The sequence below is a fragment of the Hylobates moloch genome, unplaced genomic scaffold (genome assembly GCF_009828535.3).
Source record: "Hylobates moloch isolate HMO894 unplaced genomic scaffold, HMol_V3 SCAFFOLD_1, whole genome shotgun sequence".
Taxonomy (NCBI): Eukaryota; Metazoa; Chordata; class Mammalia; order Primates; family Hylobatidae; genus Hylobates; species Hylobates moloch.
Genome location: NW_026652276.1, coordinates 8,205,562 through 8,221,710, shown reverse-complemented (window position 1 = coordinate 8,221,710; position 16,149 = coordinate 8,205,562). Strand labels below are relative to the sequence as shown.

Sequence of the window (16,149 nt, the reverse complement as noted above, 5' to 3'; positions counted from 1 at the left end):
ACAATAAAAACACAGTATACTAAAATATAGTGGATGAATGAAAACAAGTTTATATTCTAAGAAAACTTAAAGTCTTAAACATTGTATTTAAGAAAAACAATCAGGCCGGGCGCGGTGGCTCACGCCTGTAATCCCAGCACTTTGGGAGGCCGAGGCGGGCGGATCACGAGGTCAAGAGATCGAGACCATCCTGGCTAACACGGTGAAACCCCGTCTCTACTAAAAATACAAAAAATTAGCCGGGCGAGGTGGCGGGCGCCTGTAGTCCCAGCTACGTGGGAGGCTGAGGCAGGAGAATGGCGTGAACCCCAGGGGGCGGAGCCTGCAGTGGGCCGAGATTGCGCCACTGCACTCCAGCCTGGTGAAAGAGCGAGACTCCGTCTCAAAATAAAATAAAATAAAATAAAACAAAATAAAATAAAAAAATAAGAAAAACAATCAAACAATGGAGCACTCAACTTAATTGTGTTTTAGGAAGGGGAAACAGAGAGCATAAAAGCCTTATTTCAGAAACAGCAAGAAGGCCAGTGTGGCTGAAGCACAGTGAGTAAGAGGGGGAAATGGTTGGAGGTTTGAAAATATAACAAAAATGATACCAGAGAACTAGATCACATAGGCCCTTGTGCAGACATTTAAGACTTCACCTCTTACTCTGGGTAAAATGGGAAACCACAGGAGGGTTGTGAATATAGGAGTGACTAATCTCTCTTACATTTTAAAGGATCACTCAACTTTTTTGTAAGAACAGACCCTGGGAAGTGCAAGGCTATAAGGAAGGAGATCAGTTAGGAAGCTGATGGATGAAATTCATTTCAGATGAAAAAGATGACAGGTTTGACAGGGTGGTAGCAATAAACAGAATGAGATGTGGTCAGATCCTAGATACATTTTGATGGTAGAACCAAAAAGATGTCCTTGTGAAACTGAATGTGAAGTAAGAAAGAGAAGAATCAAGGATGACTTCAAGGATTTCAGCCTAAGCAAGTAAAAAATGGAGTTGCCATTAACTGAAAAAGAGAAAAATATGAGCGGGTTATGTTTCAGGGAGAATAAGAAGAGTTTTACTGTGAATATCTTCCAGTTTTGATGATTGTTAGACAACCAAGTGGCAGTTGGATGTTCTGGGGCGAGGTCCAATCTAAGAACTGGGCAGCAGAATGCTCAAATACAGAGAAGAGGAGGAGACAGCAAACTGAGAAGGGTAGGCCAGTGGGATATAAGGAAAACCTGGAGTTGTGGTCTTCTGGAGCCCAGTGACAAAAGTGTTTCAAAGAATAGAGTCATCAGGTACATCGAATGTTGCTGACAGAGCAAGTAAGATGAAGAGTAAAAACTGCTCACTGGACATAGTAATGTGGAGGCCACTAATGATTCTGACATAAGCTGTTTCAGTGACATAGCAAGGAACAAGTCTGCCTGCAAGGGGTTCAACAGAGTACAGAAAGGAAGATATATCACTTTTGAAAAGTTTTGTGGTTTCTTTCCTTGAAATTAAAAAATGTAAAGTTAAAAAGGCCAGTAAAAAACTGGGAAAATACCTGCAGAAAATAGTAAAATGATCCTCAAATACCCATTACCCAGTCCCAGTTACAGGTTGAGTATCCCTTATTTGAAGTACTTAGGACTAGAAGTGCTGGATTTAAAAAATTTTTTTGAATATCTGCATTATACTTACCAGCTAAGTAACCTCAATCCAAAAATCTAAATCTGAAATGCTCCAATGAATATTTTCTTTGAGTGTCATGTCAAAGGGTCAAAAAGTGCTCAAAAAGTTTTGGATTTTGCAATCTGGCAGTGACCCTGCCTCCCCAGAGAGAGCGCTGCACAGCTGCCTGGCCCACACATGCCTGCACCCAGCCCAATAGCAAGTGTGGCAGTATCCCCCTCCCCAGAGAGACCAACACACAGCTATGCTCAGGTTGTGCTTGGTCTCAGCACAAACCAGCACCCTTTCCTCCACCAAACCATGTCACCTCTGTCACAAACACCCATAACCTAGGAAATTGAGGCAATTGCACACATCATTAATGAGGATTACAGCTGAAGAACTGGTGTAGGGATCATGCTACTGAGCCCACCAAGAACCAAAGTCAACAACACGTCATTTCCAACAGATACCCTAGAATCCATCTATAGGAAAAAGCTCCTCCCTACAAAAGTTACTCCATAAAATTAGAAAAAGTGTTCAAGTAAATGTGAAGATATCAACATAAGAAGACAAGAAACACGAAGGGCCAAGGAAAGATGATATTCTGAAAGGAACACAATAAGTCTCCAGTAACAAACCCCAAAGAAAAGTATATTTATGAAATGCCTGAAGAGAAATTCAAAACAATGATCTTAAGGAAACTCATAAACAAGAGAATGCAGACAAACAATCCAAAATTCAACAAAATCAGAAAAAATAATTCATAATCTGAATCAGAAATTCATCAGAGAAAGAATTTCTGAACTTGAAGACAGGTCTTTTGAAATAACCCAGTCAGAAGAATAAAAAGAATTAACAATTTAAAAAGAATGAAGAAAGCCTACAGGACCAACAAGACACCATTAAATGAATAAATTTTCTCATCATAGAAGTGCCAGAGGGAGAATAAATGACAAAAGACACAGAAAATCTATTTAATTAAATAATAGGTGAAAAATTCCCAAGTCCGGGAGAGATATGGACATCCAGATCCAGAAAGCTCACAGGTTCCCCAATTAGATTCAACACAAAAAGATCCTCTTTGGGCACTTTATAATAAGACTCTCAAAAGTTAAAGACAAAAAGAGAATTCTGAAAGCTACAAGATAAAAGCATTAAGTCACATATAAGGGAATCCCCAGTAGACTATCAGTGGATTTCTTAGCAGAAACCTTGCAGGCCAGAAGAAAATGGGGGTAAGAAAGAAAAAAACACTGTCAGCCAAGAATATTATATCCAGCAAAGCTATCCTTCAGAAATAAAGGCGAGATAAAAATCTCAGATAAGCAAAAGCTAAAGGAATTTATCACCACTACACCAATCTTACAAGAAAATACTTAAGGGAGCACTACAACTGGAAACAAAAGGGTGATAATTACTATCATGAAAACACATGGAAGTATAAAACTCACAAGTATAGGTAAATTCATAATCATACTTGGAATACCCCAGTGTTGCAATGGTGCTATATAAATTTATCAATCCTCTTCCATGAAGGTTTAAAGTCAAAATAGTCAAAAACAACAACAGTTACAATTAGTGGCTAAGGACACAATAAAGATGTAAATTAAGGCAACAAAAATATAAATTGTAGAGGGAAGGGAAAAAATTCTAGACTATTTTTATATGACCAAAGTTGAGTTGGATACAGCTTAAAATAGTCTATTATAAGTACAAGACTCTTTATCTTAGTGCCACAGTAACCACAAAGAAAGAAATGACAGAAAATACACAAATAAGAAAGAGAAAAGAAACAAAGCTTAGCACCATAGACAACCATCAAACCACAGAAGTAAACAACCAGAAAGGAAGAAAAAGATCTACAAAACAACCAGAAAACAATTAACAAAATGGCAGGAGTAAGTTCTTACTTATCAATAATAACCTTGATTAAATTCTTCAACTAAAAGATATAAGAGTGACTGAATGGGTTAAAAAAAAGAAGACCCAACTATATGTTGCCTAAAAAAGACTCACCTCACTGTTAAAGACAAACACAGACTGAAAGTGAAGGGATGGAAAAAGATAGTCCATGCAAATAGAAACCAAAAGTGAGCAAGGGTAGCCACATTTATGTCAGATAAAATAGACTTTAACTCAAAAACTGTAAAAGGTCATTATAATTGATAATGGTCACTGTAGAAGAAGGTCATTATATAGTAACTTATTATATAATCTATAATGATATAAAGGGATTCAACGAGAGGATATAACAATTGTAAATATATATGCAAACACCACCAGAACACCCAAATATATAAAGCAAATATTATTAGACCTCTAGGGGAACAATACTGCAATACAATAATAGTAGGGACTTCAATACCTCACTTTCAATAATGGAAAGATCATCGAGACAGAAAATCAACAAAGAAACATTAAACTTAAACTGCACCATAGACCAAATGGAGCTAACAGATATTTATAGAACAGTCCATCAACAGCTGCAGGATACACATTCTTGTCAACTGCATAGACAATATTATCCATGATAGATCATACATTAGACCACAAAACAAGTCTTAATACATTTAAGAAGACAGAGATCATATCAAGTATCTTTTCTAACCACAATAAAACTAGAAATCAAAAAGAAAAACTTTGAAAACCTTACAAATACATGGAAATTAAATACGCTTCCAAATAACCACTAAGTCAATGAAGAAAGTAAAAGGGAAATTTTAAAATGCCTTGAGATTAAAATAGAAATATATTATACCAAAACCCATGGGATACAGCAAAAACAGTTCTAAGAGGGAAGTTCACAGCAATAGATGCCGAAATCAAAAATGAAGAAAGAGGCCGGGCGCGGTGGCTCACGCCTCTAATCCCAGCACTTTGGGAGGCTGAGGTGGGCAGATCACGAGGTCAGGAGATCGAGACCATGGTGAAACCCCATCTCTACTAAAAATACAAAAAATCAGCCGGGCGTAGTGGCGGGCGCCTGTAGTCCAAGCTACTCGGGAGGCTGAGGCAGGAGAATGGCGTGAACCCAGGAGGCGGAGCTTGCAGTGAGCCGAGATTGCGCCACTGCACTCCAGCCTGGGCGACAGAGCGAGACTCCGTCTCAAAAAAAAAAAAAAAAAAAAAAAAAAAAAAAAAAAAAAAAAAAAAAGAAAGGTTTCTAATAAACAACCTAACCATGAACCTCAAGGAACTAGAAACATAAGGACAAACTAAACCCAAAAGAAGCAGAAAGGAATAATAAAGCTCAGAGCAGAAATAAACAAAGTAGAAACTAATAAAACAAAAAGAGCAACAAAATTAAAAACTGGTACTTTTAATAGATAAAATTGGCAAACCTTTAGCTAGACTAAGAAAAAAAGAGTGAAGACTCAAAAGTCAGAGATGAAAATCAGACATTACAATTGATACCACAGACATACAAAGGATCATAAGAGACTATTATGAACAACTACTTGCAAATAAATTTAAAAACAGAAGAAATGGATAAATTCCTGGACATATACAATATACTAAGATTAAATGATGAAGAAATAGAAAATCTGAACAGGCCAACAAGTGAGAAAATGCTTTCAGTAATAAAAGTCTTTCATCAAAGAAAAGCTGAGGACCTAATGGCTTCACTGCTGAATTCTACCAAACATTTAAAGAATATCAATTCTCTTCAAACTACTCCAGAAAATTGAAAAGTTGTGAATATTTCCAAACTCATTTTATGAGGCCAGCATTATCCTGATTCCAAAACCAGATGTAGATTCAACAACAAAAAAAGAAAACTATAGGCCAATATCCCTGATGAACATAGATGTAAAAACTGTCAACAAGATATTAGCAAACTGAATTTAACAAGCACATTAAAAAGACCATTCATGATTATCAAGTGGTATTCATCCCAAGGATGAAAAAATTCATCAGGAACCACAAAAAAACCCAAATAGTCAAAGCAATTGTGAGCAAAAAGAACAGAGCAGGAGGCACCATACTGCCTTACTTCAAAATATACTGCAAAGCAAAAGTAACCAAAACAGCATGGTACTGGCAAAAAGTCTGACACACAGGCCAATGCACCAGAATAAAGAGCCCAGAAACAAATTTACATACTTAACAGCCAACTAATTTTTGATAGATGTGCCAAGAACACACACTGGGAAAATGATAGCCTCTTCAACAAATGGTTCTGGGAAAATTGGATCCCCATATGCAGAATAATGAGACTAGATTCCCTAACTCTCACTAAATACAAAAATCAACTCAAAATGGTTTAAATGCTTAAATGTAAAACCTAAAACAATGAAATTACTAAAGGAAAACATAGGGGGAACACTATGACACTGGGTTAGGCAAGACTTTTTAAAATTTTTGGTTGCCTCGAAAGCACAGGCAACAAAAGAACACAGACAAATGGGATTATATCAAACTAAAAAGCTTTTGTACAGCAGAAGAAACAACAGAGTAAAGAGACAACCTACAGAATGGAAGAAAATGTTTGCAAAGTATAAATCTAACAAAGGGGGCTGGGTACGGTTGCTCACACCTGTAATCCCAGCACTTTGGGAGGCCGAAATGGGCAGATCACTTGAGTTCAGGAGTTCAAGACCAGCCTGGGCAACATGGTGAGACACTGCCTCTACTGAAAATACAAAAAAAAAAAAAAAAATAGCTGAGCATAGTGGCATATACCTGTGATCCCAGCTACTTCGGAGGCTGAGATGGAAGGATCACTTGAGCTCTGGGGGTGGAGGTTGCAGTGAGCTGAGATCACCCCACTGCATGCCAGCCTGGGTGACAGAGCAAGACTGTCTTGAAAAAAAAAATCTAACAGAGTTAATATCCGGAATATATTACATAAGGAACTTAAGCAATTCAACAGCAAAAAAAAAGTACCTGATTTAAAAATTGGCAAAAGACTTTAGTAAACATTTCTCAAAAGACACACAAATGGCCAACAGGTACACACACAAAAAATGCTCAACATCACAAATCATAAAGGAAATGTAAATCAAAACCACAGTGAGGTACCATTTCACTCCAGTTAGAATGGCTACTATCAAAAACAAGAGAAAACATGTATTTACAAGAATGTGGTGAAAAGGGAACATTTATGCACTGTTGGTGAGACTGTAAATTAGTACGGCCATTATAGAAAACAGTACGGATGTTCCTCACAAAATTAAACATAGAACTATCATGTGATTCACCAATCCCACTACTGGGTATGTGTCCAAAGGGTATGAAATCAGTGTGTCAAAGAGATATCTGCACTCCCATGTTTACTGGAGCATTATTTACAATCGCCAAGATATCGAATCAACCTAAGCATCCAACAATGGATGAATAGGTAAGGAAAACGTGGTATATATACACAACAGGGTACTATTCAGCCATAAAAAAGAATAAAATCCTGTTATTTGTGACAACATGGATGAACCTGGAAGACATCATGTTAAGTGAACGAAGCCAGGCACAGAAAGGTTGATCCGTAATATGACCTCACTCATATGTGGAATCTTAAAAAAAAAAGAGTTGACATCATAGAAGCAGAGAGTGAAACAGTAGTTACTAGTGACTGAGGGGGAGGTAAGGGGAGGATGGGAGAGGGTGGTCAACAGGTACAAAGTTACAATCTAATAGGAGGAATAAGCTCTAGTGTTCTATTCCATAGTAGGGTGATGATGGTTAACAGTAAGGATTGTATATTAAAAAATAGTTAGAAAAGCTCTTGAATGTTCTCACCACCAAGAAATGCTAAGTGCATGAGGTAGTGAGTATGCTAAATACCCTGATTTAATCATTATACAACACATATATGTACCAGAATATTAAAATGTACCCCATAAATATGTGTCAATTTAATTTTTTAAAAAATAGTTTCAGATTTTGGAGCATTTTGGATTTTGGGATCAGGGATGCTCAACTTGTATTGCCATGGCCAGTTTTATGTGTCAATAACCCACTCACTTTCCCTGCCCTTGCCCCAGAGTTTTTTGAAGCAAATGCCAGATATATAATTTCATTTGTAAATATTTATTATGCATCTCTAAAAGATAAAGATTTTTAAAAACCTAAAATGATTATGACAGCTAAAAAATTAAGAATTCCTTAATACCAACAAATATCTAACTAATGTTCACATTTCTCTACTTTCTCTTAAATTATTACTAAAGTTCCTTTGGCTTGAGTTAGGGTCCAAAGAAAGTCCATACATTGCAACTGGTTGCTATGTCTTTTAAGCCTCTTTTGACCTATAGGTTGTCCTTGTCCCCTGCAATTTATCTTTTGTAGAAGTTTTCTGATCTACATTTGGCTAATTGCAGACCTACATTTGGCTAATTTAACCTGTTCCTATGCCTCCTGTATTTCCTATAAATTGGTAGTTAGACCTAGAGGCTTACTCAGATTCAGGTCCAGTTGTTTGGTTTTTTGCAGTAAGGGCATGGGTATTGTTCTGAATTTCTATGTTGTCTGAGTGTTGCTCTTTTTTGGGCTAGCAATCTTTGAGGATCATTGCCTAGGTTCATTAATTTATTAGGAGTTGAAAAAATGTGAAATTCTAAAATGCCTTCTTCATTTATTAGTTGGAATATGTTTATAAATAAAACATCATTATCTCCTTAGCTACCCTGGGATATAGTTTGCAAGGGAAAAACAGGAAAAAAATGCTTTATTTTTTACTTTTATGGTTGCCTAGCATCCATTATAGGTAACAGTGCATATTTTTGTATAGGATCATTATGAACTCACAGATTTACAGATTTTATGTACTTGTTTCAATTAATTTTTATTATTTTTCTCACTCATGTTCAAATTGTCTCATCTTTGACTAGTGGGCTCCTCAATCTCTTTGATGATTCCAGTAGTCTTTGTTAGCGGCTTCACTGCTTTCTGTGATGGTAAGATGTTTCAGGCTCATCTTATACATTTCCTGACCTAGATATATAACCAGCCATTATTCTAAGATGCCCTGGTTCCTGTTCACAGAAAATGGTATTTGGCAGCTATAATCTGGGTGCCAGGGGTACTCTGCTGCTACCAGGTTGGTCACTCTTTCTAACCTGTATCAGGGGACAGAGCTAGAAAAAAAATTTTTTAAGAAAAAATATATGAAGTTCATTCAGATTTTTCTACTACAAATTCAAGAGAACAGGTTTTTTTAAGCCACATTGATTTTATTTGTCTCTCTGTTTTCCAATACTAAAGGTCTCAGTTCTCAATAACAGCAATATAATTATTTACTTTATCACATACACACATATATACAAACATTCATACCACTGTGTGTGTATATAAATACTAGAAAAAATATGCCAAAATGTTAATATTGGTAGGATAAAGAATAATGATAGGTTTTCATTTTTTTCTTTTAATCAATTTCCACATATTCAACATTTCTATAATAAAAAAGTATTATTGATAGAAAGAAAAAAATTGTAATCTTATTTAAAATTTCCAGTTGAGGCCGAGTGGAGTGGCTCAAGCCACTGTAATCCTAGCACTTTGGGAGGCCGAGGTGGGTGGATCACTGGAGGTGAGGAGTTTGAGACCAGCCTGGCTAACATGGAGAAACCCCATTTCTACTAAAAATACAAAAATTAGCCGGGTGTGGTAGCAGGTAACTGTAATCCCAGCTACTCAGGAGGCTGAGGCAGGAGAATCACTTGAACCTGGGAGGCAGAGGTTGCAGTGAGCTGAGATCATGCCACTGTACTCCAGCCTGGGTGACAGAGTTGAGACTCTGTCTAAAAAAAAAAAAAAATCCAGTTGGTTCACCAATTGTCAAGCTCCCAAAATAATTCCTCTAGTGAGTACATATAATTCTCTGAAGTATATCATATTAGGCCTAGTTTAGGACCTCCAAATCTTAACACAAGATACCACTGTTCCTCACAGCAAACATACAAACACACACAGCCTCTGAAAACAAAAGGTAAAATTACTTACATCTCTCACAGATATTGTTTCTTCTACTATGATTTCCATTTCTGTCCCAGGTTGAATGTCACTCCCCATTGCAAAAAACAGGAACAACTAATATCAAGACAGACGTGTAAATGCAATTTAATCTGAATTTAAAAATCCAATAAATGTATTATTTACTTTAAAAAATGTAAAGCCAAGGGCCCATGAAACTTTAACAAAAAATCTCAATTTATATGAAAATATGACTATGATTAATAACTTGTTACAATTTAAGCAATAATTATGCCTACCCAGAAGTATAAATTGCTTCATCATCAATGTTTTTTACTCCTAATAAATGTCTCTCACATACACTACTTCTTTTTCTTTCTTTTTTTTTTTGAGATGGAGTTCTGCTCTTATTGCCCAGGCTGGAGTGCACTGGAGCAATCTTGGCTCACTGCAACCTCTGCCTCCCAAGTTCAAGTGATTCTCCTACCTCAGCCTCCCATGTCGCGGGGATTTCAGGTGCATGCTACTACGCCCAGCTAATTTTTTGTATTTTTAGTAGAGGCAGGGTTTCACCATGTTGGCCAGGCTGGTGTTGAACTCCTGACTTCAGGTGATCCACCCGCCTCAGCCTCCCAAAGGGTTGGGATTATAGACATGAGCCACCGCGCCTGGCGAACATACACTATTTCTTCTACTACCATCTCCATCTCTGTCTCGATCACTCCCAAAAGGAATTTGTAATTACTACACACAGTTAGCATTAGTATGTTTTTTCTGATTCACTTGGTTATGATTTTATTTTCTGCCAAGGGATTCAAATATTACAATTCTCAAGACTCCAAAGGAAAAATACAAATCTGATCTCTTATTCAGTTCCTTATAGCCCTGCTTTTCCTTTCTAACTCAACCTCACTTGTCATGTTTTCCCTCCTATCAGCTTGTCATGCACTACTATTTGCTAGAGTTCAGGGGAAAGCAAGTTAAGGGGGAAGTGGTCGGGAAAGTAATGAAGTGAATTTGGGAACCATGGGCAACCTGATTTGAGTCCAGATTACCCTGCTACAGGGTATTCACAGTAAGAATATCCTTATGATTTCTGCACTGTAATAAGCTGATTAGCTGGGTATGGCTTCTGGCAAAGGTCAAACCTGATGGTATTTTATACTGAAAATGGACACTGATAAAGACAAGGGGAAACGGAGGCTGCTCTGAGACTATTATATTAGTGCAGAGAGTAATTAAGTCCAAAATTAATAAACTGTGTTTCACTAAACCTAAAATGCTGAGTGTTAGACTTACTATTTTCTGTACCAGTGTCAGCTATAACTGCAGAATGTCCCTGACTATAAGATGCAACCTAATCTCACAGATGTAAAAACGTGGGAAAAAGGTGTATCTTAGAACTTAGGAAATATAGTGGTTGAAAGTGGTGGCCACTCAACATTAAAGATTTCCTTTTAACCACAAAATCTTCATAGAAAAAGAAACATAAATATGCTTTGGCATATTTTATATTTAAACATCTAGAACTATAAGGATCTATTCCTAAAATAAAATGTATGATTTAAGAAAAAAACTTTTAGAGAAAAACAATATTACTGGAGTAGTTAAGATACTAGTTATAATTCTGGTTATGGAAGGATTGATTTTGTTTTGAAACAGGTGACCTTATTTTACCTGAGATGAACTTGGTGCTTTTCCAAGACACAGTCCCAATGAACTTCCCATCTTCAATTCTGCTTCCTTCAAAGTATAGCTGTCCGGCACTTAAAAAAATTTTGATAACATGATGAAGGTTATTAATTCCTAGCTCTCTAAGAAAAATAAATACTGAAATCAGTATTTCTTTGAAAATCAAGAATATCAAGAACGAAGAAAAATGAGTTGCACTTCAGGCAAAAGGATTACATGCACTGAGATTAGGTTTGATTTTCAATTTCCATACTCTAGGATATTTTGTTCCTGTTTTCTACATAACAATGCTAAATGGAAGCTATGAATGTCTAGTTTCCTACTTAATAAAAATGACTTGTTCAAAGAGCTGTTGTTTATATGGATTAAAAGCCAGATAATCCAAATCAATCCATAAATGAAGAAGTAGCTTCTTCGAAGTTTAAAGTTGAGATTGTTATTATCGTCAATAATTAGGCTCATCCGTGACTAAATTAAATCTAATGGTAAGAGGTGATACAGAGATGAGAACTGAAGATTTAATTTCATAATTGGTATCACGATAAAATTTGCAAAAAATGGAAAAATTGTGAAGATAAAGCTGGAAAAAATATAACTAGATCAAACCCGTGACTAAAATGAGAATCAGATAATCAGAAAGAACAGTGTTTCATTTAGAAAACAGAAGTGTTTGTTTCTGGTTAAGGTTTTCTGTAATATAAGGGTAAGATACCTGGATGAAAATATGTCCTATAAATCAGTTTCCAAAAGGTAATTTTTAAATATTAGGTACTGGAGGCCACTATTTATCAAGAAAGACAGATGAGTATAAGCTATCTTTTGAAAGTTATCAAAAAGATTTACCTGGACAAAGAAGCTTCCCATTTCTATCAATAGGTCTCAAACAGCTGTTGTCAGCTATATATAAAAGGAATATTATTTTTCTTAGTATATTATTTTTCTTAGAGAGCTAGGAATTAATAACCTTCATCCTATTATCAAAATAAAAGGAAGCTGGTTACAGCATCAAACACAGAAAACAAAAGAGAGATGCTGTATTGTGTTAATTAGCAGAAAACTACAGAAAGCTAAAAACAAAAACAAACCAAAAACCTCCCACCAACCAAAGAAAAACCCGCAAAATAAGTACAGGCAGTCTTTGTTTTGTGCAGTAGTGCAAGACTAAAAGTACCAGGTGAAACTGTGCAAAACAATCTTAATAATCAATGGAAAAATTACAATCGTTCCATGACACTTAAAAATTTTTGTTGAAACATTTAAAACCCTCTTCATTATTAATATATGTATTGGGAAAGGAAAAAACAGTAAAACCAATATTCATACTATAATTTAAAATACTAGAATCTTTGAGAATTAAAATGTTTTCTGTCTTTGTAAATTACATACGAAGAGTAGTTTAAACAGGGCTTGGTTTCTTCTCATTATATAGCTTATACTATGGAGTGACATCTTTCCCGTCCTGTGACAAACTGTCATACTCCTTTCTAAGTTTGGATCAGCTTCCAATACCTAGAGTCTCTGGAGTGACAGCAGGGTCAACATTCCCAGAGGTAGCTGTTGCTTCTATAACTCCATAAACTTTTGTTTCTTTGTGTACTTTCTTCTCTGTTGGTCAATTCCCTCTTTTGATTATGTATTCTTGTACAATATCATGGTGGGTTTAGCACTGCAACACAACTACATGCTTTGCTGTCTGTGTAGTAAAGTGAAGTGTACATGCAGTGACAAACCACCAGCAGACTTGAAAGAACTGAAGTGAATGTTACTGCTTGTGGTGCACATGTGTTATTTATGTGATGAATTGTGCCCTGAAGAGCTGGCAGTCAAGTGTGTACTTTATTCAGTTACAGTTAATATACCATATACCATAGTTGCTGAAATTTTAACCATCTTGCTGGTGGACTGATGTTATATAACTAAATGGTAGTGATGAAATTTGTGCATGTCAGAACAGTACAAGCAGACTGCCTATATTTAAAATATGTTGGGTGATTTTATGCTTATTAAATGGGCCAGCATGTGCTATGTTTGAGGATACAGATTCTTGCTTTGGAAGAATATATTTCTTCAAGATCCCCTGGTGCTTGGAAGGGGCATACCAAGTTTTCAGTTCAAACAGAATTCTTAAAAAGTAGGACATAAATTGGAGGGGTGGGGGAAGGTTGAGTGTTCTGAATAGACAACAATGGTATGAGCCTTAGAAGTTCTAACTTTATTAGACCACAGCAGAATCTCTTTCTGAGATTCCTGAGTTCAATATCTTGTATTACAGTAATATGAGGCTAGCATACAATTCTCACATAAATCTCTTGTCAGCGGAAACAATTTACTTAAAGAGTTCCCCAACTTAAAAAGTGCTTTTAAAATACTGTCTCTTTAAAATCTGCTGCTTTTCACTGAACAGGTACTTACTGTGTATTGTCTATGTGCCAGGCACTGTGCTAGAAACTGGAAACACAGTGGTAAGCAAAGCAGTGTAAACTCAGTCCTCACAGAACCTTGTCTAATGGGGGAGGTGGATGTTAAAAACACAAATAAAAGGGCAGCTACAGTGATAAACGCTATGAAGGAAAAGTACAGGGTGTTAGGAGAGTACATCAGCAAGATTAACTGGGATTGTGTGGTCAGGGATGAAAGGAGAAGGAACATTTCAGATGAGACCAAATAAACAGCTGAAGTTAAAAGCAAAGGGAAGAGAGTTGAAAGAGAGACTGAGCACTAAGAAGTCTTGGGGGTTAAAGAGAGCTTGTGCACTGAGAAACGCAGAAAAGTCAGCATGGGAAGTGAGTTGTGAGTATGCAGAAAAGCAGATCACAGCAAGGTTACAGTTAAGCAGGGGTCAAATTATTCAGGTTCTTGTAGGTTAGGTTAAGGAATTAACCTAAGTGCAATGGAAAGCACTAGAGGGCTTTGTGCGGAGGAGTGACAGGATCTAATTCACAAGTATTGACGATGATCAAATGGTTTGGAGGGGGGCAAGAGTGGAAGAAGGGAGACAAGTTACAGGGGATGACAGCAAACTATGCATTTAATAAACCAATGACTTTTAATGGACTTTACTGAGTTATAATTTCCTCATAATAAAATACATCTGGTTTAAATGTACAGTTAATAGTTTGATAAGTATATAAACATCTGGTAACCACCAGCAAACTGAGGTATAATTTGCATCATCCCCCCTAAAACTCCCTGTGTCAATTTGCAGCCAATCCCTCTTCCTCCCAATCCTGATCTGCCTTCTGTAACTACAGCTTAGATTTTATTTGTCTAAAGTGTCCTATGTATGGAACCACACAATACGTACTCTTTTGCATCTACTTTCTTTCTCTTGGCATAATGACTTTGAGATGCATTCATGTGTTGCATGTGGTGGAACTAGCAGTGCCTTGCTCTTCAGTGACGAACAGCATCCACTGCTTAAATACACCATCATTTGTTCATCCATTCGCCTGCTCATGGGCTCTAGGATTGCTTCCAGTTTGGGGTTAGGAACATTTATGTCTTTATAAGTATATATGTTTTAACTCTTATTCAGTAAATACCTAGATGTAGAATTGGTAAGTGGATGTTTAAATTTATAAGAAATAAGCTAACTTTTCCAAAGTGGCTGTACCCATTTTACCCTCCCACCAGCAACATATGGGAGTTCCACTTGCTCCACATCCTTGCTAACACTTGGTTGACTTAACATTTTAAGTTTTATTTATTCCACTGGGTGCACAGTAGGGTGTCATTATGCTTTTAATTTGATTGCTAATGATTCTGAGCATTTTTCCCCGTACTTACTGGTCATTCATAGATAGGTCTTCTTTTGTAAAGTGTCTGTTCAAGATTCTAAACTTGGGTTAGGTTACAAGGGTTTTTTTTTTAATATTCTGAATGTAAGTTGATTGTCAAATACGTGTTTCATAAATATTTTCTCCCAGTTTGTGGCTTGCCTTTTCAAATGCCTTTTGAAGAGTAGAAGTTTTAAATTTTAATGTAAATTAATTAGGCTTTTCTTCCATGGTTTGTGCTTTTGAGTCCTATCTTTAAGAATAGAAAAACCTTTCCTTTTTTTTTTTTTTTTTTTTTGAGACGGAGTCTCGCTCTGTCACCCAGGCTGGAGTGCAGTGGCGCGATCTCGGCTCACTGCAAGCCCCGCCTCCCGGGTTCACACCATTCTCCTGCCTCAGCCTCTCCGAGTAGCTGGGACTACAGGCGCCCACCACCACGCCCGGCTAATTTTTTGTATTTTTAATAGAGACGGGGTTTCACCGTGGTCTCGATCTCCTGACCTTGTGATCCGCCCGTCTCGGCCTTCCAAAGTGCTGGGATTACAAGCGTGAGCCACTGCACCCGGCCTCAAAAACCTTTCCTTATGATAAAGTAACAAAGATTTCCTCATATGTTTTCTCCCAGAAATTTTGTAGTTTTAGGTTTTAACTTTTAGTTGTATGATCCATTTAATTTTTGCATCAGGCGAAGTAAAGCTTGAGGTTCATTTCTGCACATACAAATATCCAAATGGCCCGGCACTATTTGTTGAAAAAATACTATCTCTCTGCATGAAAATACCTTGGCACCTTTGTTGAAAGTCAATGACTATGCACCTATTTCTAGATTCTCTAAGTTCCACTGTAAATATTTTAGGCTTCACGGGCCACGTGATCTCTGTTGCACATTCTTCTTCTTTAAAAAGCCCTTTACTAGTGCGAAAACTATTCTTTGCCCACTGGCTGAAAAAAAACAGGTTGTAGACCATAGTTTGCTGACCTCCTCTCTATATGTCTACCTGTATGCCAATATACACTGTCTAGAGTAAGCCTTGATATCAGATAGTGTAACTCTTCCAACTTTGTTCTCGTTTTCAAAAGTGTTATGGCCACTTTAAATTCTAAGTATTTCCATAAAAATTG

The 16,149-nt window shown here is 36.8% G+C and overlaps 1 protein-coding gene across 5 annotated transcripts in view; it reads right to left on the bottom strand.

Moving 5' to 3' along the window:
* USP40 (ubiquitin specific peptidase 40) overlaps positions 1 to 16,149 on the bottom strand; it is a 96,641-nt gene that overhangs the window by 25,926 nt on the left and 54,566 nt on the right. For all 5 annotated transcript variants that reach the window (XM_032753736.2, XM_058437060.1, XM_032753739.2 and 2 more), the window contains exons 19-21: positions 12,095 to 12,148; positions 11,237 to 11,325; positions 9,590 to 9,676 (exon numbers count right to left, since the gene is read on the bottom strand). In XM_032753736.2, the coding sequence (XP_032609627.1) occupies positions 9,590 to 9,676; positions 11,237 to 11,325; positions 12,095 to 12,148 (230 nt within the window). The remainder of the gene's footprint in view (positions 1 to 9,589; positions 9,677 to 11,236; positions 11,326 to 12,094; positions 12,149 to 16,149) is intronic.